Raw genomic sequence first — 21,582 nt, 5'->3', positions numbered from 1 at the left:
TCTGTCTGGATTCAGAGTCGAAGCTCCAGTCTGTTACTCTACACTGCTGTCAAATAGCTAAATAAGTAAATAAAAGTATAAAGTAATTCTCAGTTAATAGAAACCTATAGATGATGGTTCAAAAAAAACCAAAAAGCTGAGGCCAAATACAAGTAGGTAAAATAGCCAATTATATTTAGAAAACTCACTAACATATGTCTTCCAAAAGAGAAGTTGTCAAAATCAATAGGAGATAGGATTACCTTTGAGCCTAAAAAGCAAAGTGCTAAAATGCAAATCAGAAGGATACGCTACTTCCCTACTCATTCCAATTAGCAGAGTTATCTTTTACCTGGCACAGAGGCACAAACAAACTCTTTTCCCAAAGAAAGGAATATAAAAATTTTCTCCTCCAAGAAAAGAACAGAGAACTCTATTTAAAAAAAAAAAAAAATCCTGGCTATCACATATAATTTGAAATACTTAGGACCACCTGACATTAAGGTGGGTTCCTCGGGACACTGTGATAAAGCACGTGAGAAGGCTTCACAGCAAGAAAGCACCCCGTCGGTAAAGACCTCCCCTCTGGCAGTCCTCCAAGTCACACGGCCCCAGGAAACACAGCTGACACCTCAGTCTTCTACTCTGTGTCCACAGACTGCAAGGTGAAGGGTGTCCCGGAGTTGGCCACTCTGGACAGCAAGCCTTCCCCGACCCCTCCTCAAGATATGCTGCCGAAATACACATTGAACACCAAGTATGTACGGGTGAAATGCGTAGACTGGGATATGCTTGAAAATACTCCAGAAAAATAAGTTGGAGAAAGAATAAAATAAGAACGGTAGAATTTTAATAATCGTTGAAGCTGGACAACGGATATAGGAGGGTTCATTATATTATTTTCTGTACTTTTGTATTCGAAAGGCTCCATGACACAAAGCTAAATACACACACACACATACACACTACCCCCATGACACGATTTACAAGAAGTTTCAATAGAGTCACCTGAGAAACCTAAGAAAACCCTGATGACATAAATTTGATGTTATCAAGGAAGTGGAGAAACCATGCCTAGATCTGATTTAAGAGATCCCATTGAAACCCCAAGGACTCCGCACACACCTACCACTGGCGGGGCCTATCAGAGGACTGGTCACAGGGCAACATGGCAGAGACTGAATAAATTATCTCTGATTTTTCGTGAGTTTCTAGGACACATGTGGAATTGCCAGAGGCAGAAACTAGATTAAGAAATACCAGTATATTTCAACCCGCCCAAGAATCAAAAACAACCTCCTAGAACAAATGCAGAGGCATTGTCAAAGTCCAACAGTCCACAGCCCACAACAGAAGCTACTAAACTACAGATCAAGCGACTACATTTCCATCCTCTCAGGGAATTTCCATGTCCAACAACAGTCTGCCGAACAGCAAACCTAGAAAGCCTTCTCTGGGACTGTGTAAACATAGCAAATGAGCAAGCAGCATAAGCTCTCACTTATGAAGAAGGAAAATTCGGGAGAAATCATAGAGCAGAGGGTCCTTCCACTGAGCGTCTCTGCTGTTTCGTGGAGACACTGTGCTCTTCTCCTGATTCCCTCTGTCACATACAACCACCGTCACCTGGGACGAACAGGAAGTGACAGTGTTTCTGGATTGATTCACAGCCCTGACAATTAAGAAGGGAGCTAAGTGAAGGAAACACACATACACACAGCATCTGAAGGGCCATAAATAAAAGCTTTCCATGCTAAGTAATTCTTCCCCGCCGAAACCAACCAAACAAAAAACCTCTTTTGGCTAATGGCAGAATCTAAAGAATGGTAATAGAGTTCTATCAATGGGCTTTACCAGACTCTTAAAAGCCACTTGCACAGAAAGAAAAAAGCTATTTTGAATGGATCATTTATCTTGGCATAAAAGACCTGCAAAACAGGTGAAAGAGCTACTCATGACAGAATAAAATGTCTTTATATCCTTTTTCTTCATCTGTCCTTTTTCATAAGTTATAAATAATAAATTGCCCTCTGAACCCCAGCTGAAGAGACAGAGCCCACTCTCCACTCTTTTTTTATATTAAAAATAAAAATATAAAACTTTTTAGGTAACTATAAGAACAAAACCCTACATAATGTATCCTTCTACACACTCAATTCACAAAGACGTCCAAAGTCTTCATTAAATATGATCAAAATAATTACTTACCATCCAAAGCAAAAAAGTGCAAGATAAAGGCCCAAAAGGGTAGCAACGACATGTCTTATAAAAGAGCTAGTTTTGCTTGAATGTAGGTAAGTTCGAAACCAAATGGCTGCTAGCAAGGCAAACAGTTGGCACACTACAAAGTTGACCTGTAAAGAAAAATTAAAATTTCATATTAGCAACACAGACTTGAATTTTTCACTTGATGTTACATTTAAATTCTCAGGACAAAAACACCAAGGTTACAGAAAATTAAGATCTCCCAGTTTACTAAAGAAACAAAACAAAAATCGGGGCATCTTCCCAGGGATGACAGCCTCAAGTTCAAAGTGAAGGGCTGATGCACACGTGGGTGCTACACTTGGCAGGGACGCTGGCGCCCAGCGTGGGGAGAGGCCTGGGGGGGCCCCTGGAAGAATCTGGAAGACACAGGGATGCAGACGCAGAAATGGAAAGCACGGGGTACCCTATGGTTTGAGGGAAAGAGAAACTTATTTTAATGACTTGGGCGACCCTGTAACTGGTGGGAAAGAAGAGGTCTGAGTTTCTCCAAAACTCCTCTGGGTCAAGATCTGGTCAAGATCCCCAAGAGTCTGTAGAATGCACCCTCCTCCATTTGGAGTTCCGTACCATCCCTGGCGAGGGAGTCAAGGGGATGCTGCTGGTCTGAAACCACCACTGAAAGGAACCAAATGTCTCAGCTCTGGGGGCCTCAAGCACTGGTCCAGGAGGCAAGCAGGTGAATAAGAGAAAGGAACCTCCAGAAAGCCATGAGGGGTAGCGTTCACCCCCAAGGCCACCAAGGCAAGTTCTTAAATGTCCTCATAACTCACCAGGAACGACATCGTTCTCAATTTTCAGGAATGCATACAAGCTGGCAATAGTGCTGCGGCTCTTTTCTCTCCCTTAACATTACTTCTGCCCTTGCAAAATGATAAAATAAAAAACTACAAATAAGACTCTCCTGTGGTGTTTAAAGACTCAAGAAAAACCTGCATTTCTATCTCTTATGAAGTAGATTCTCATAGAACGTTAAGGAACACATGCCTTAGAATCTACAAATACAAGAAAAATCCATTTGACATTAGGAACTTGTAAGAAACGCATTTAACAACAACAAAATCACTGTTGCAGGGACCTAAATTAGGAACAAATCACACCATCTACATGTCGATGCTGCCACAGATCCACAGAGATATCTCTGCCTAAAGACACAGACAACTATGTGCTTTTTCTTGCATTTCAAGGAGAAAAACAGTTGAACATTGTTGTACATTGTCTGAGAGACCATTGTTCTTTGAAACAGCTAGACTTAATACAAGCAAAATGTCATTCCAACAGGTTCTAAGCACTTTTTCTCTCCTACAGGGTTCCAACAATATTTTTTTAATTAAGCAAAAAGTAGATATACCAGAAAAATGAATATTGACATTAATAACTACTCACATCTACAAAACTTCTTACAGTTTAAAAACTTTCAAATATCTCATAACTAAACAAAAATGTATGGAGCATCTACTCTGGGCAAAGCATGGGAAATCAAAAAATGCATAAGCCCCACGCTAGCCCTGGATGGCTTTAGAATCTAATGAAAAAAGCAAATACGTGCACAAGGAACTTCAACTCAGTTATTAAAGACTATACAGAAAGTGCTTTGAGGACACCCCAAAGGAAAGAGCATGAAGGGCTGACTGTCACAAAGTTGGGGACATAAGACCTAATGACAGCTGATCTCCACAAACATCCAAGGAGTCGCTCCCTCCCACTCCCTCCTCCTCTCTCTCTCTTTTCATATTTGTCTAACATAAAACAAAGTGTGAACTAATACAGAAGCATTCTAGAACCACTGACATACAGAATTCTGTATCTTTGTAAACATCCATTTCAACGTTGTCGTCTTAAAGAAAATGAGACCAGATCTCACTCCAGACACTGAATCAAAATCTTTGGGGGCAGGCACAAAAGTCGATAATTCAAAAAGAAAAACACAGGTCCCAATAATCCTCCAGGTATGAGAACCACGGTGTTGGAAAATTAGAGAAAGGGCATTTTCAGCAAAAACAAAACAAAAACAAAAAACCTCAATGTGAAGGAAGCACTGAGGCTTGAAAATGCAAAGCAGCAGGGTATAGTGGGGACAGCGGGAGATGACATCAGGATGGGGGTGGGTTCAGAGAGAGAGGGGCTTTGCATGTCGTGCCGAGGTGTTTATAGTTGAGCCCATAAGTGATGAAAAAACACCGACAAGGACTTCCCTGGTGGTGCAGTGGTTAAGAATCCGCCTGCCAAATGCAGGGGACATGGGTTCCAGCCCTGGTCCAGGAAGATCCCACATGCCGCAGAGCAGCTAAGCCCGTGCGCCGCAACTACTGAGCCTGCACTCTAGAGCCCGCGAGTCACAACTACTGAGCCCATGCACCACAACTACTGAAGCCCACACGCCTAGAGCCCGTGCTCCGCAACAAGAGAAGCCACCACAGTGAGAAGCCCGAGCACCGCAACAAGAGTAGCCCCAGCTCGCTGCAACTAGAGAAAGCCCGCGTCCAGCAACGAAGACCCAATGCAGCCAAAAATAAAATTAATTAATTAATTAATTTTAAAAAAAAACACCGACAACTTAACACGTGACCCAAGCTCTGCTTCCACAAAAGAAGGACCAGAATAAGGAGTGTGTAGCAACAGGGTGCAGGCCGCTGCTGTTCCAGCCTCCTTGAGAAAGCAGGGCAAGGAGACAGAGAGGAAAGTGCCAGTTCGAAGGACACTCAGGCCACAGAGCCACCGGGACTGGCCACTAGACCAGGGCCTGAAGGAAGAGGAAAGGCCGCGAGTCATCAGTGGATGACAACATGAACCAACGCGGGGAAGTGTGGGTCCTAGGGCAGAAAGAACCCCCCTCGAGCACGCTCAGTTTGAGAGTGTGCAGGGGGCAAGCACACTCGCTCAGACGACGTCTGCGAGGCGGGTCTGGAGCCAGCAGAGCAGATGCGAGTCTGGGAGCGATGGACACGGCGGAAGAAGAGCTGTGGACAGACAAGGGGGCCCAGGGCAGAATCCCACAGCAGGCAAGTCACAGCCGGGCCAAGTCACAGCAGCAAGAACGGGCACACTGTGCGTGGGCGGGGCAAGAGGAGGCTCGAGAGGCCATGGTCACGGTCAGGTCACAGGGCACAAGATCCAAGACAAGCCACCTACCTTGGCAACTGCACCTTTATCAGTGAGCTCGGTGAGAGCATGCCCAGAGCAGAAAGCCACATTTCACAGATGAGGAAGCTAAGTCCCAGTGTTTAGGTAACCCGTCCAAATTAATACGGCCTACGAGTAATTCATACGTTATCCACGAGTGGCCAGGACAGCTGTGCAGGAGACACAAGATGCGTGAAGCGGGATCCTGCTCTGAAAGCACGCAGAACTAGGGTACAACCGAAGCGCCAGGGAGAGAGCCCCGGGAGCAGGTGCGATTAAGTGCCCCGACCTGGGGGAGCAGCCAGAGGCACAGCTGGTATCCGGGCCTTGTAACTGGGCTGCCAAGGAGAAGAAGGATTCGGCCCGTCAGACGATGGTGGCAACTCCAGGAGGAGGGAGCAGCAATTCGTATCAAGAAAAAAACCCTGTAGGAAATCCAGGTGGGGAAACCCAGACTATCTGTTACCTTCCATGGGAAACAACAGAATGGGTAGACACCCAGATGTTCATCAAATAGCTGTTGTGAAAGGTCTTAAAGGTAAAACTTTCCCATATCTTAGTCATTCTTTCACGGGTGGGGTAGGGCTGGGGAGGCAAATGAATACTGTAGACGGAGATAGAGCAAGAAAGAACTAACAGACCTACAAGGCACGGATATCCATCACGTCACGGGCTGGCACTTTCCACTACTTCCCGCCTTCAATCCTTGAAGCAAGGTGCTACTTCCCCGAGTTTACTCAGCCAACTCAAGGTCACTTACAACACAGGTGAGTACCCCAGGCTCTAACCCATGTCTGAGTCTAGGCTGTTCAAGGGCTGCCTCTCTACTTCTAGAGAAGGTCTGAAGGTCCAACTTGATTGCTACAGGCAAGACCATATAGAGAATTTGCGATCCACAAAATATGTCCATCCTAGCTAACAAAATGCCACCAAACGGCTACTTCCCACACCTAATACACACAGTAAAAGAGAAGCCATGTTGAGTTTGCGTACATTTGTTTTGGTTTGTTACAGGTCAACCCTTCGTACAAGCTTTCTTCCAAATGGAAAGAAATATAGACCCAAAAGACTTTATGTTCTCTTTTTCAACACCATTTTGTTGAAAATGTACCTATACAAATGACCTGACGTACCTTCAAAGAAGTGCCCCCAGAAATTTGGGAGCGGGGGGGGTGGGAGGGGAGGCAGGGCACAGGAAGGGGAGAGAAGCAAGGGTGGAAAATCTAGCTAAATGAAGATTTTTTTAATTAAAAATTTAACTTTTGTGAAAGGTTGCACACAGAAATACCTATGAAAGCAATTGTTGTAGACCAACCAGAGGATGCTCTCTAAGGAGCACGTTCCACATGACGTGGTGAGAGAAGGATTTTCTTCGACACCAAATGACGTGGTTCAATCTCACAATTAAGTCAGTGTCCGGGTGTGCAGGGTGAAAGCTTACTGCTCAGTAATTTATGCCACTCCAAAGAAACAGCAACAAGATTCACTTATTTGTAAGGATATTCAAAGAAATTATTAATAATACCCCCAAACAAATTTTCAAAAGCATTTAGGGAGGGAAGGGTCCAAGACAGTGACATCGGAGGCCCCTCCGCTCACCTCCCTCCACGGACATACCAAACCAACTACACCTCTTATGAAAAAGTGTATAAACTGCCACCCATGCCACACAACAGTTAATTACCGCCACATCAGAACTAAGCATTCTATAATAAGCCAACAACTGCCTTACAGTAAGTTGAGAGTGAAAAAACTTAAATTTCAAGGCAGCTCAAGACGAACAAATACCATACGATATCACTTATATGTGGAATCTAAAATATGACAGGGCTTCCCTGGTGGCGCAGTGGTTGAGAATCCGCCTGCCAATGCAGGGGACACGGGTTCGAGCCCTGGTCCGGGAAGATTCCACATGCCGCGGAGCAACTAAGCCCGTGAGCCACAACTACTGAGCCTGCGCGTCTGGAGCCTGTGCTCCGCAACAAGAGAGGCCGCGACAGTGAGAGGCCCGCGCACCGCGATGAAGAGTGGCCCCCGCTTGCCGCAACTAGAGAAAGCCCGCACTCAGCAATGAAGACCCAATGCAGCCAAAATAAATAAATAAAATTGATTCTTTAAATAAAGTAATTCATGCTTCTTTTCAAATTTCCAAACCAAAACCTGAGCACCAGGATTTAAGACTGTAATCATCTCATCTCCCTACACTGAGCCTGCACTGCTAGCTTCATCCTACTAAATTTAATACGACGGCAGCCCCGTCTTACAGCATATAAGCATTTTCAAACATGATTAGGCCACTGCCACAGAAAAACAACTCTTTCAGGCACAGGGTAAATGAAACTCCACTCCTACTAGAAGCAACTTTGGTAAATTAAACTCATTTCATTCAACAACCACAACCTCCCCATAAATAGTAAAAGTGAATCCCAACCAAAACTTTGGGAAACAGGTTTCTATAAACTGCCATAAAAATCTACAGATTCGCCAAAAGAATGACATTCTGCCCAAAATGCAAACTGGACACATGAACGGAATTCTTCCCCGCATCCTCGTCTATCTTATCATTCTACCCAATTGGCTTGTTTCCTCCAAGGACGCCTATCTTAGTTAATGGCATCACCCCGCTCCTCGAATAGAAACTATGGAACCGGTACTCATACTTTTGGGCTTCCAGAACACTTTTAAAATCAGTTCTATACAGCACTTGTCACTTACTGGCCTATTAGTCTGACTTTCCCTCTAGACTGTGAACTTCTCAGGGCTTGGGAGCAAATTTTATTCATCTGTGAATCCCTACCCATCCCAGACTGCAACGCTTGGCTCCATCTGTGCTTTTAATTTACTGAAAGAGTGGAGGGAAAATATATGCTTCAAGAGTTTGCCTAAATAGTACAGACTATTACGAATTTAACAGCTCATATTTTATCTTCTTCCTTAGAGACTTAAAGCCTTAATAATAATTGCTCCAATTAGAAACTCCATAACAAGAAATAAGAAATAAATATGTAAGCATAAAGGTGCATTCTACTCAACATTCTGTAAACACTATTTAGGTAGAAGAAAGCACAGACATGGCAGATTCTGCACTCATAAAACTTAGAGGTGGGCAAGAAGACACACAAATGAACTATAACAACGGTGGCGGCCAGGCAGGTTGGGAGGCAGAGGGCATGCCTCTCGGGGCTCCATCCTGCCTCCTGAATTACATGGCAACTGCCTACCCGAATCCCACATAAACAAAACACACTGGGTTTAGCCAGCAAAGCCCCGTGTCCACCAGGACAGGGCCGGCCCTTAGATACAACTTTCTCTCCTCTTCCTTCCCAGACAACAGCACAGAGAGCTGCAAGGCGAGAGCCCAGACATCCCCTAACCTCCTACTCTGTGCTAAATTTGACAACGTTAAAAAGAGCCAGACTCCCGGGGGTTCATTAACTGACAGATCCTGAAGTATATTCTCAGATCATCCACAGAAACCAAAAAGTAGTAAGCTTTTTCAAAGGCACTGAAACAGAAGCAGAAAGCAAGTAATTCAATCAAGACACCAGAGATTAAAAGGACACACCTCTTACCTACAAGGTTAATGAGAGTTTATTTAATTTCAGTCTTGCCATCTATATAAGATTCCTATGAACTAAGAAGGAATTTATTTCTACCTGCTTGTAAAATTAAAAGGTGCTAGATTAATTGCATCCACAACTGCTAAATTATGAAACTCAAGTAAAGGCAATCTACGGAAATAAGCTGAATCCAGATGAAATAAAGTCACCATACACACATCCCAAAATATCACACAGAGCACAGACACAAAGAAAGGGTTGATCTGCTTCACATCAACACCACTTGTCAAACGTACTCTGACAAATGACTGAGGAGCTCATTCCTAAAAAGGATAAAGGGGAAATAAATATAAGAACAAGGAACCATCTCCCCTTTTATTAGGAGCATTTGGGGCGAGAGAGAGAGAGACTCAATATTTATCTCTTAGGTGGTTACAAATAATAAAAGTAAATCAGAAGACTTACTAAAGGGAAAAAGGAAGAGGAGTCTATATTCACAATGATGTAATAAACAAATCCTAGTACATCCATCCAAAAGGATATTACTTAGCAAGAAAAAGGAATGAACTATTGTGACATTCACAACATAGATGAATCTCAAAATAATTAAACTGAGTAAAAGAATTCAGAAAAATGAAGAGTGCAACTCTATTTATACAAATTTCTGGAAAATGCAAACTAATCCATAATGACAAAAAGCAGATCAGTGGTTGCCTGGGGATGCAGGGCAGGGAGAAGCAAGAGGGAGGTGTTACTAGGGGACACAGGGAAACTCTGGGGTGATGGAGACGTGCATCTTTATTGCAGTGGTGGTTTTATGTATGGATGCATATGTCAAAACATTCAATTTTACACTCTAAAAAGGCACACTTTATTGTGCGTCAATTATACCTCAATAAAGCTGTTTAAATTTTTTTAATAAAAATAAATTCACATTGACCATCATTTGGGTTTAACTGAAAACCTTAACAATGTGATTGAGATTACCTTTGCTTTTGGAAAGATATTTCATTTCAGTTATATATCCTGCTTTGTGGACAAGCAATTGACATGCAATTTTGGAAGGAATACAGATGCGGAATACTTAAACGCCTATATTTCCTTCCCATTCATCACTTTCACGGTTTAAAAAGCTGAAAGAATTTTAGTGAAAATTCCCATCGCTTCAAGTTTCTCACAGACAGCTTCTGTGACTCAATAAATGTCTGATTTTCAGAAAGAAGGAAAGACCATCCAGTCTGACTTCCTCAACTTAAAGGAGGAAACTGAAGATTCCATCCTCTCCCAGGAATTCATGTCTACGCTGCTGACACCTAACTTTGTAATTTTAATCTTGACCTCTCCACGGAGCTTCAGACTCGTTTTTTCAGCTGCCCACTCAACCACCTCCTTGAACGATAATAAGTATCCTAAACTCGCTGCAGTCAAAGGGGTACTTAGTCATCCAGGCAACTTCTCCCCCAGATCTACCCATCTCAGCCAACGCACCAGCACAACTTCAGCGGCTCAACCGAACACCCAGCAAGCACCCGCTCCTTACCAGCTTCCACGTCAAATCCATCCCTAAGTCCTTTTAGCTCTGTCTCCAAATTGCATGTGCCATGCATGTCCTGTCTCCATCTCCACTGCTGCCGCCTCTTCTTGCCTGGACGACCAAGCCCGCAGGGGCTCCCTATGTCCCCTCCTGCCTCTCCAAGTTGGGCACCACACTACAGTCATGTGACCATGTCAGTCCTCCTCTTTCAAACACTCCAGCAGCCTGCCCATCATGCTCAACATAACATCTTAACTCCTTACTCTGCCCTCAAAGAGCCGGGCCCCCTTTCTAGCCTCATCTACCACTCTTTCTCTTGCTGGCTACCTTTCAACGCGGGATGTTCCCTAACACACCAAACGCACCTCCGCCTCAAGGCCAAAGCCTCTCCAGCCCCCCATACCTGGAATGCACAAAATGCAGACACTTCGTCCTTCACATCAGAACTCAAACATCATGTCTTCAAAAGGCCCCTGTATCTTGCAAGCTAAAGCAGCATCCCAATCAGTTTTTAACATATACTCTATCTCATTTTACTGACTTTACAGTACTCATCACTATCTCAAAGTATCTTGTAAATCTGTTTACTTATTTATTATATTTCTAATACCCATTCGTTCATTCATTTCTGCAATGACTATTAGAAGCTTTAGTCCAAATAAGTATAGTGACTTAACTTGAAAGCATTCATATCCAGGGGCCTAGGTGCTACTGGGTAAAAAGCACCCACCCTAAAAAAAAAAAAAAGTCAATTTTAGCTATCCTATTAATTACACAAGGCTTCAAATGATGCAAAGAACTCACTTTTCTCCTGGGCTACCTCATTATCGTCAGATTTCAGTTCAATACAATACCAGCTTACAAATATGTTGATTTGGTTTTGAAATTACATTGCCTCCCATCAAAAATAGTACACTTTTCAATAACAATCATGTCAACATAAAAAGTATTAACTTTTAATGATTAGCTTGGGATCTGAACACCCTGCCTTTGGAATATTTAGCCATTAAGCATTTAAACAACACATTATCTGAATGAGCCAATGTAAGCATGTTTAATTTCTTTTTTTTTTTTTTAGAACTTTTAAAGGTTTCAGACACTGCTACCCAGAAAATCACAATTGATCATTATGCCTGTTAATGTCATGTAGTTTGAACTACCCTATAGTAAATCATTAAGATAATCACTAGAATGTACATTTCATGAGAACAGGGATTTCTATCTATTTTGTTTACTGTATTCCTCAGCATCTATTTCTGACATATGATCAGCACGTAACACATGTGTGTTAAACACTTGCAAACTCGTATTTTGTTTTATCTTACTCTGATCGCCATATTATTCCAAATTTATGTGCCATCGCTTCTTCCTATTGCTTGATGTTATTTGAATACTAAGCAGGAGCTAAAAAGTAATTCTTGTATCTAAATCACAGTAAGAATTTGACCTCCAAACTCTGCAGTGTCATCTGGTAAATCAATCACAAGATATCCACCTGGGTCCTGCCACGTAGGCTGTCCTGGAAGGCCAGACTCCACCAGTCTGATACACTGACTGAGCCAGCAAACTGCTAACAAGTTTCTGCTCTCGGGCTAGGAAGGAAGCCACAGCTGGCAGACCATCTGTACAACACAGATTATCAAATATTTACACCAACTCCGAGATGAATATTAAGCAGCACCACAGAGCTGATAAAGTCACATAATTAAGTCATCAAAGGCAGCGATTTCGACTTATAGGAGGGGAGTCTCTTCAGGTGTGTCACAAGAACGTATTACTAATGAAAATTAAAGTAGTCAAGTTTGTGAACAACTGACTTTAATAAAGTTTCTCCTCAAAGGAAAAGGCAATCGAGATGCAACTAGTTTGCTGGGAACTACACATATCAAAGAGCACAGAAACGGGACCATGGTGAATGGCACCAAGCGTATCACATCAGGCCGATGGCTGTGGGTCTAAAGTAAGCAGCTCATTACTACCTAATAAACCATAAACACAAATCCCTGCTCCGGCCCTGACCAGGTAGTCTCTGGCATTCATTACCTCTTTATGCAATAGTTTCTTAATATGAAAAAAAGAATACCCTCTATCTACACTTCTAGATTATGAAATATACCAAACCCCCCCAAACAAACATGATACGTACTTCTGATCCTTGACCTGACATGGTCTGCCTAGCTGGTCAGCTGGTTCAGACCCCATGAGGGGAGCTCCACTTACATGAAGTATCTAGAATAGTCACACTCATAGAAACAGAGAGTAAAATAGTGGTTACCAGGGGCTGGAGGAGAGGGGAAACAGAGAGTTGTTTAATGGGTATACAGTTCCCATTTTACGAGATGCAAAAGTTCTGCAGATCTGTCACACAATGATGTGAATATACTTAACATTACCGAATCATACAGTTAAAAATGGTTAAGGGGCTTCCCTGGTGGCGCAGTGGTTGAGAATCTGCCTGCCAATGCAGGGGACACGGGTTCGAGCCCTGGTCTGGGAGGATCCCACATGCCGCGGAGCAACTGGGCCCGTGAGCCACAGCTGCTGAGCCTGTGCGTCTGGAGCCTGTGCTCCGCAACGGGAGAGGCCGCGGTAGTGAGAGGCCCGCGCACCGCGATGAAGAGTGGCCCCCACTTGCCACAACTAGAGAAAGCCCTTGCACAGAAACGAAGACCCAACACAGCAAAAATAAATAAATAAATAAATAAATTAAAATCACATGGAAGCTAGCAAACAACAACAACAAAAAAAAAAAAAAAAAAAATGGTTAAGATGGTAACTTCTATATATTTATATATGTTATCACAATGTTTTAATTTTTAAAATTACTTTTTAAAATAAATAAATAATCGAGAATGTCTTCATTGAAAGACACCGTAAGGAAAATGGAAAATCAAGCTACAAACTGGGAAAAGATATTTTACAATACATAAAATGGAGAAATAATTCAAATCCAAAACAGAGAGAACCTGTAAAAATCAAGATGAGAAAGGCAAACTACCCAATTTAAAAACAGGCAAAAGACAGGACTAAGCATTTCACAGAAGAGGAAATACAAATGGCCGGGAGCTATATGAAAACACACTAACCTCACTCGTTCAGGAAAAATGAAAATGAAAATCACAAAAGATCTTTTCATACCCACAAGACTGGCCAAAATTTATTAACCTGGTAACAGCAGGAGCCAGGTGCTGGTGTGGATGAGGAACAAAAGAACTTTTAATACACGGTCGGTGGGAGCGTATTCTGGTATAACCACTCTGGAAAACAGTTTGCCATTATTTAGTAAAGTTAAAGATACAATCTCCATGACCATAAGGCCACCAGTAGGGAGATAAACTTAGAGAAACTCTTGCACATGTGACAAGGACACATGAACAAGAATGTTCAGTGCAGCATTGTTTATACGGTAAGAAACCGTAAACCATGCAAACGTCCTTGGACAGGAGACCACAAACAAGTGAGAGTATATTCACACTAGTCCAGAGTGAAAATGTACAAAACACAGCTACAGCTACCAATGTAAATAAACATAACCTGATGGAAAAAGCAAGACTCAGAAGAAAACACACAGTATGAATCATTTACATAAAGATCAAAATCAAAACTGAGCAAAACTAAACGTGATGTTGTTACAGATACACACGTTTGTGGTTAACACTATGAAGAAAAGCAAGGAAATGATAAACCCCGAACTCTGGAAACCACTCCTCTCCTGGATGAACCCTAAGAGGGGCACCCAGGGAGGTTGCAAAGGTTCTCCTGAAGCTGGAAGCATGAGGGAGGGTTTCACCATCTTCTAAGAGTATGTGGTGCTGGTACACAATCTCCTGCAAATCTGATTTTTATAAAAACTCCCCAGAAAAGGGAAGACGTACTGGTACAAAAAGGATCTAAAAACAAGTAAAGAGCTTTGGGGGAGAAAAGGAAAAAAGAAAGAACTATAAATTCCCCCAAATTCTTCACTTACTCCATTTTCTAAGTGATAATGGACCAACTTCTATGTATATAGCAACTTAACACTTAAGCCATCAGTACTGCTGGTCAAATGTTAAGTAATTTGATGTGTAACTGTCAAAGACCTTTAGAAAGTCCTATTACGGCGCCAAATAATATAAATCCCTCAGTCTCCTCTCTTCATCATCACCAGGAAAGGAACCAAGACAGGAAAGTCGGTCACCGCACTGGTCACAGGAGAGGGAGCGCAAGCAGGAGGGGTCCAGAAGGGGCCACAGGGCCGGCGCTCTGCCCGAGAGAAGACAAAAGCCACAGCCGCGGCCGCGTCAGAATCCAGCTCGCGGGAGGCCTCCCACTCCTGCTGGCTTCCCTCTAAGAAGGAGGAAATGTAATGTGCTGCACGCTGGCTGTCTCCGAGGCCCCCAGAATACATGTACACAGTTCCTCGGGGAAAAACCTAAGACATCCAAATCAAATTCTGAATTTTCCACTGCTCAACTGGCCGTAAAAGCTGGGACACAGGGCTACTGATGCTGACCAAAATCACCATTTCTTCTTTTTGTTCACGACGCTCTCAGAAAGGACATTTGTTTGATTTTAATTTTTCTCATCATTCTGATCAAACTACCACAGGCTCTTTATTCTACCAAACCAAAGTCTTAGTCTGAAAGCACAATGGAATTCTTGAACTGCGTCCTGAGACCTGCCCTCCATCCTGAACTCCAGACTCACAGTCAGTGGTCTACTCAGCATTCCTTCTTCAGGTCTAACAGGTTCCCTAAGCTTAACACGGCCAAAGGAGACTCTCTATCCTTCCCTTCCCACGCTCAAAAAGCCATATCGCCCCTGGAGCCCCCATCATTGACCAGCTGCTTAGGCCAACCACGCAGGACAGGCGTCGCCCCCGACTCCTCTCCCTCACGTACATCCCTCACCAGTAAGTCACGGCAGCTCCTCCTTCCAGGAGCCCCCGGGCAAGGCCGCTGCTCACACACCACGCTCTGCTCCCCTGGTTCTCCTCTAGCGCTCCACACACTAACAAGATCTTCCTACAGGGAAACCAGATGAGCTAATTCCTCTGTTCAGCCCGGCAGACGGCCTGCCCCCACGTGCGGGCTGGCCAGATGCCCTCTTCCAGAGGACGATGTGGAGAATCAGGGTAGAAAAGAGAAGCGGCCCTGGAGAGCCCTGACGAGCACCATCTCAGCCAGGTGACAAGGCTGACGTCAACAGCGCTAAGTGGGGTTGAAAGACGTGCCCTGGTTATGACGTGACGGAAGTGACACTGCACCTCTGCACTCTGCTTCCCAGACATCCACCAGCCAGACTAGTCGTGAGGAAAACTCTGGACACACCCCACCTGAGGAGCTTTCTACAAAATCCCTGATGACTCTCAAAGCTGTCAGGTCACCTAAAACAAGGGAAGTCTGAGAAACTGTCAGTCCGGAGGAACCCAAGAAACACTGACGACTAAATGTAAGTGGGAATATCCTTCACAGGGTCCTGGGTCACAGGCAGGACCTTGTTATGGACTGAATATTTGTATCCCCCCAATTCATACACTGAAGCCCTAACCCCCAGTGTGATGGAATTTGGAGATGGAGGTTTTGAGATGTAATTAGGTCATGAGGGCAGGGCCCTCATGATGGGATTAGTGCCCTTATAAGAACAGACACCGGAGAGGGAGCTCCTGCCCTTCTCCCTCCCCAGACACCCAGACACACACACACACACACACACACACACACACACACACACACACCAAAAAATGTCCACATGAACACACAGCAAACAGGCAGCCATCCGCAAGCCAGGGAGAGAGGCCTCACCAGAACCTGACCACACTGGCACCTTGATAAGGACAACTGTGATAAAAGACCATTCTAATGTAACACATTAACAACAGGAAAAAGTGAATGTGGGTTATATGGGAACTTTCTGTCTAGCTTCACAACTCTCTGTAAATTAAAAGAGTTCTGAAATTAAAAGTTAATTAAAAGGGGCTTCCCTGGTGGCGCAGTGGTTGAGAGTCCACCTGCCAATGCAGGGGACATGGGTCCGATCCCTGGTCCAGGAAGATCCCACGTGCCGCAGAGCAACTAGGCCTGTGCACCACAACTACTGAGCCCACGCACTGCAGCGACTGGGGCCCGCGCACCTAGAGCCCGTGCTCCGCAGCGGGAGAGGCCACCGCAATGAGAGGCCCGCACACCGCAGCGAGGAGTAGCCCCTGCTCACTACAACTAGAGAGAGCCCGCGCGCAGCAGCGATGACCCAATGCAGCCAAAAATAAATAAAATTTTTTTAAAAAATTATTTTTTAAAAGTTCATTAAAAAAAATCCAATGGCTTCCTATCCTATTTATATTCTAACCAAATTCCTGCCAATCTCTTTCAACTCAATACCTACTAGTCTGGTCTACCAAGATCACCTTCACAAGGGTTAGTCACACAAGAAAATACCTATGCATTTGTCAAAACTGACCAAACTGTACACTTCAGATCTGGGTATATATGTTATACTTCAATAAACGTTTTAAAAAAACAGGATTGCCAAAATGAGAAATTTGATGACATGAAAATTACCCTTGAACTTGGTGGCTTAAAACAATAATATACCTTTTGCTCTTGAACCTGCAATTTGAGCACGACTAGGAAGGGAGAACTTATCTCCGCTCTCCTTGGCATCAGCCAGGGGCTGTAATTATCTAAAGGCTCACTCACTCTCAAGTCAGCTTCACATGGCCTGTGTGCCCTGGGCTTCCTCACAATATGGCAGGTGGGTTCAAGGACCAGCATTCTGAGAGAGAGAGACAGACAGAAAGAGAGCCACACACACCCACAGCAACGGAAGCTGTAGCCTTTTAGTGACCTAACCCCCAATGTCACACAGCATCCACTGTACTCTCTCAGCTGAAACAGTCACAAACCTTGCCAGGTTCAAGGGGAAAGGAAATAAATCTCATCTCTTGATAGGGAGTGACAAGTACCAGAAATATTGCTGTGACCACTTGTGGAAAATAAAATCTATCACAGGTTGGAATATAAAGTTGAGGGAAGTCTCCAAAAGACTCAGGTAGCAAGAGAGACAGAATTCATCCAAGATATCAATATCTAATAGATAAGAGTTCCAAGAAGAAAACAATGACAACAACAAAGAAAACACAAGGAAGAAGTTATCTAAGAAGTAATTCCAGAGGATTTCCCAGAGATAAAGAACATGAGTCTTCGATTTGAACAAACTTACCAAGTATCCACACAGACACAATGTGAAATTTAAGAACATCAAGGAAAACGGAAGATCCTACTACTCTTCAAGAAAGAAAATCAGGTCAACTGCTCGTTAAGAGAATTAGACTAGCATCAGACTTCTCATCAACAATACTACACGCTGAAAGATAATGGCACAATATCTTGAAAGTTATAAGGGAAAGATATTTTCAACCTAAAGTTGCATGAAGATAATTTCTAATATATAAAGAGGCAGAAAACTTACTTTCCATGTAGTCTTTCTTGGGAAGTTACTTGGAGATGCCCTTCAGCAAAAGTAAAAGTCTAAACCAAGAAAGAAGGCAAGGATTCAAGAAATAATGAGTTTGGCTCATAGGTGCAGTAAAAGGAAGCTGTAGAATGCAAACTGTGCAGCAGGCCAGTGGAACAGTCACCCCACATTTGAGATGGAAAGTGAAAGACTCTAGAAGACCACTATCCAAGGAGAGAAAGATAAATTCTCGAAGTGCAGATGTTATCCCTAAGGGTGTGGAATTCAAATTTTATGTTAATAATATACTTTCCAAATTTCTACAACGGGCAAGTATTGTTAATTCTAATAACAAAAAAATTTTTATATAAAGAAAATTTTTAAATAGCAAATTTAAATGACAGAAAACTATCTTTAAAGAGTTTTAAAATTTGCCTGCTTCTCTGCCTAAAACTAAGTCTTTGGAAGTTTTCTTCCTCCCAAAACAGAAACAATGACCATTAAAATCTTACGCTCCCCAGCCCACAAAACAAAGAAAATAGTTTTCTTTCCCATTTAACTGCCGACAAAAATGATCAGTTTTTAAGGGTTCCATTCTGTGTCCTACTAGAAGTGATTTACCAAACAAACCCATAATTCTAAAAAAGTTATCCGCTAAATAGTAAATCCACAAAAAAATTTAAAAAAAACCTTTCCATGATATACTTTTTTTTTACTTTATTGAAGTATAGTTGATTTACAATGTCATGTTAGTTTCAGGTGTACAGCACAGTGATTCAGTTTTATATAGATATGTAGATAGATATTCTTTGTCAGATTCTTTGCCCTCATAGGTTATTACAGAATGTTGAGTATGGTTCCCTGTGTTATACATTAGGTCCTTGCTGGTTATCTGTTTTATACATAGGAGTGGGTATGTGTTAATCCCAACCCCCTAATTCATCCCCCCCCCCCCCATTTCGGAAGTAACCGACTATCCAAAGCACTTACTGGCACGTGTGCACATAGCAGTGGGAGCCACGCAGCACAAGTGTCACCAGCGCTGGGGTCTAGTCCAAGGCCTGCCACTCACCAGCCAGGAGGCCTGGGAGGCACCAGGCAGCTGTGCCCTCGCGGTCTGTCTGTCTGCAGCCAGAGCCTCGGGGCGCGGTCAGGAGGGGCAGTGGAGTGGGTGGAGCGATGAGAATGAACAGCACGTGCCCAGCACAGGCGGGCGCTCACCGCATGGCCGGTGACGTCACACCATCTGCCGGTATTCCGAAATGTCATTCGTTGAGCAGTTGGAACGTGCGAGGCATCTTACATCCTCCATTAACTGAATAACACTCCCAGTAACCTGGGAAATAGTCACTACTCTCCCCATTTTAAAAACAGGAGCTCAGAAAATTACTATTTTCCAATACACAAGTGCTAATTCTGGACTACGGGGCTGAAAGCGCCTGGCGTGTCCAGGGCCCGTGCGGGTGGTGTGCTGCAGGGGCCCCGCCAGGGCCACGTGCTCCAGGCACACCCCTCCCGGGGAGGCAGGGGGACTTCTGGGCTGGCACCCACCACCCCCCACCCTGCAGCCACGGGGAGGCGCGCTTGCCCGGATGTTGAAGACCAGACCTGATCTTGAGAATGTGCCGTATGACATTTTAATCTGCAAGTGAAATCATGACTGAAGAAGCCCAGGGAAGCCCCAGGGTAAAGAAAGAGAAAGGCTGTCTCTGTCAGAGTTAATGCAGGTAATATTCGCCACAGTGAAAAAGGAGCACCAACATCATTACAGCCTTCACCGTGTCACCACGCGCCGTCAGAAGAGTATGTGACAACGCTGGCAGGGCACAGAAACGGCTGAAACTAAAGCATCGCTAAGGACGACAAGGAGCTTGGATTCAAGGACACCTAATGGGGGAGGCAGACAGGAAAGGGCTAACGACTGTCTACTAGTGACATCTGCCCTCTTCTTAAACTCTGTGAACACATGCACACCTTCCCATAAAACATTCACTTACTGTTCATATTGGGATATATCAAAAAAGACCTCACTGTGTATTTCAATAATAATTTCTCCTACTTTGTCCTTGCTTTTTTTATATATATAAATTTATTTATTTATTTATTTTTGGCTGCGTTGGGTCTTCATTGCTGTGCGCGGGCTTTCTCTAGTTGCGGCGAGCGGGGGCTACTCTTCGTTGCGGTGCACGGGCTTCTCATTGCAGTGGCTTCTCTTGTTGCGGAGCACGGGCTCTAGGGCACGGGATTCAGTAGTTGTGGCACACGGGCTCAGTAGTTGTGGTTCACGGGCTTAGTTGCTCCGCGGCATGTGGGATCCTCCCAGACCAGGGCTCGCACCCGTGTCCCCTGAATTCGCAGGAGGATTCTCAACCACTACGCCACCAGGGAAGTCCCTGTCCTTACTTTTTAATTAGAAACACATCCTAACATGCGTAAACTATCCGTCACTCTGCAGGAGCCTAACTTCTTTACCACCAGCTATGAATGTGAAGAAAAGAAACCTAGCGAAACCTAGATAAACTGAAACATTTTGGGTGTGTGCTATTTTGTTTAGCTACTTTCTTTGATGAAGCAGAAATTGTTTCAACTACTATTGTTAAAAATCTTAAACATACATATATTAGTCCACTTTCCTTTCTTGGTATTCACTCTTTCTTATCTCCTCCTTGGTCTAAAAAGAATTTAAAGCAGATTCCCTTTTTCTGACTCCAAAACCCACATTCTTTCCAGTAAGCCATTCTTCTTCTCAAACAAATATCCATTCACTGACTGCTACAAGCCAACACTAGCTAGTCTAGCATTGGAGATTCAAGAGATAATGAAGAGTTCCTTCCCCCAAGAGCTTCCAGTCTACCCTAGTGAATAAACATTAAAGAAAAAACAAACACCTATTATAGTCCAGTATGATAACTGCTATAAGTAATGACATGCACAAGTGTTATAATAATAATGGCTAATAGGTATTCAGCATTTGCTATGTTCCAAACTCTTTACAGAGAAAATATCTTACAGAAGTCCTCCCCACAATAGGTACTACCTGCTTGGGGGACCCTCCGTTGCCCGGGCCTCCTGTTTCTTCTGGTGCAATGCTCCCCTCTCCCCTCTCCCCATCCTCCCCATCCTCCCCATCAGGGGAGGAAAGACTTCACTAAACCTTTGGGGCTTTCTTTAGACCTGCCAGCCTCAGCCTGCTTCACTGTGTGGGAAGTTAACTGGGGAAGTTGCTCCTTCTGGGGAACCTGCAGGCGCCCAGCTCTGCCTGTGTTGGAGGAGTTAACCTAACTCAGGAGTAAAGTACTGGGAACTCCACGGGGCAGGACCCCTAAGTCACACCCTCCAATTCAGCTTTCATCAGTAAGGCTGACAGTTTGATCCACATCTGACTCTTGTATCTCTCTCTCTCTCAGCCAGGGCTAAATTTGGCAAGAAAGGGTTATTAATTACTAGAACCTGAAAACGCCAACATGATCATTATCTCTATTTTATATATGAGGGAATGGAGGCTTCTACAGCTGAGAGAGGTTAAGTTTCCTTCCTAAAAAGCGGCAATATCACCATTTGAAACCACTGCCTCGCAACAAGAGAAAAATAAGTTCCCAAACTGGTATTGCATTAAGCTTAAGCTGAAATTCCAAAAAGGAAAGAGCAGTTAATGCTAAAACAGGTCATTTGTTCTATCATTTGCTG

General features: G+C 43.7%; 1 protein-coding gene across 2 annotated transcripts in view; it reads right to left on the bottom strand.

The window, feature by feature from the left end:
• Nucleotides 1–21,582, bottom strand: part of MBOAT2 (membrane bound O-acyltransferase domain containing 2) — a 121,729-nt gene that overhangs the window by 73,861 nt on the left and 26,286 nt on the right. Inside the window, exon 2 of one of the 2 annotated variants that reach the window (XM_059942263.1) lies at nucleotides 2,188–2,333. The exons of the other annotated variant lie outside the window; for it this stretch is intronic. Within the exon in view, the coding sequence (XP_059798246.1) occupies nucleotides 2,188–2,333 (146 nt within the window). The remainder of the gene's footprint in view (nucleotides 1–2,187; nucleotides 2,334–21,582) is intronic. 2 annotated transcript variants of the gene reach the window in all.

The sequence above is a fragment of the Balaenoptera ricei genome, chromosome 13 (genome assembly GCF_028023285.1).
Source record: "Balaenoptera ricei isolate mBalRic1 chromosome 13, mBalRic1.hap2, whole genome shotgun sequence".
In the NCBI taxonomy this organism is placed as follows: domain Eukaryota; kingdom Metazoa; phylum Chordata; class Mammalia; order Artiodactyla; family Balaenopteridae; genus Balaenoptera; species Balaenoptera ricei.
This window is presented reverse-complemented; position numbering and strand designations above follow the sequence as displayed.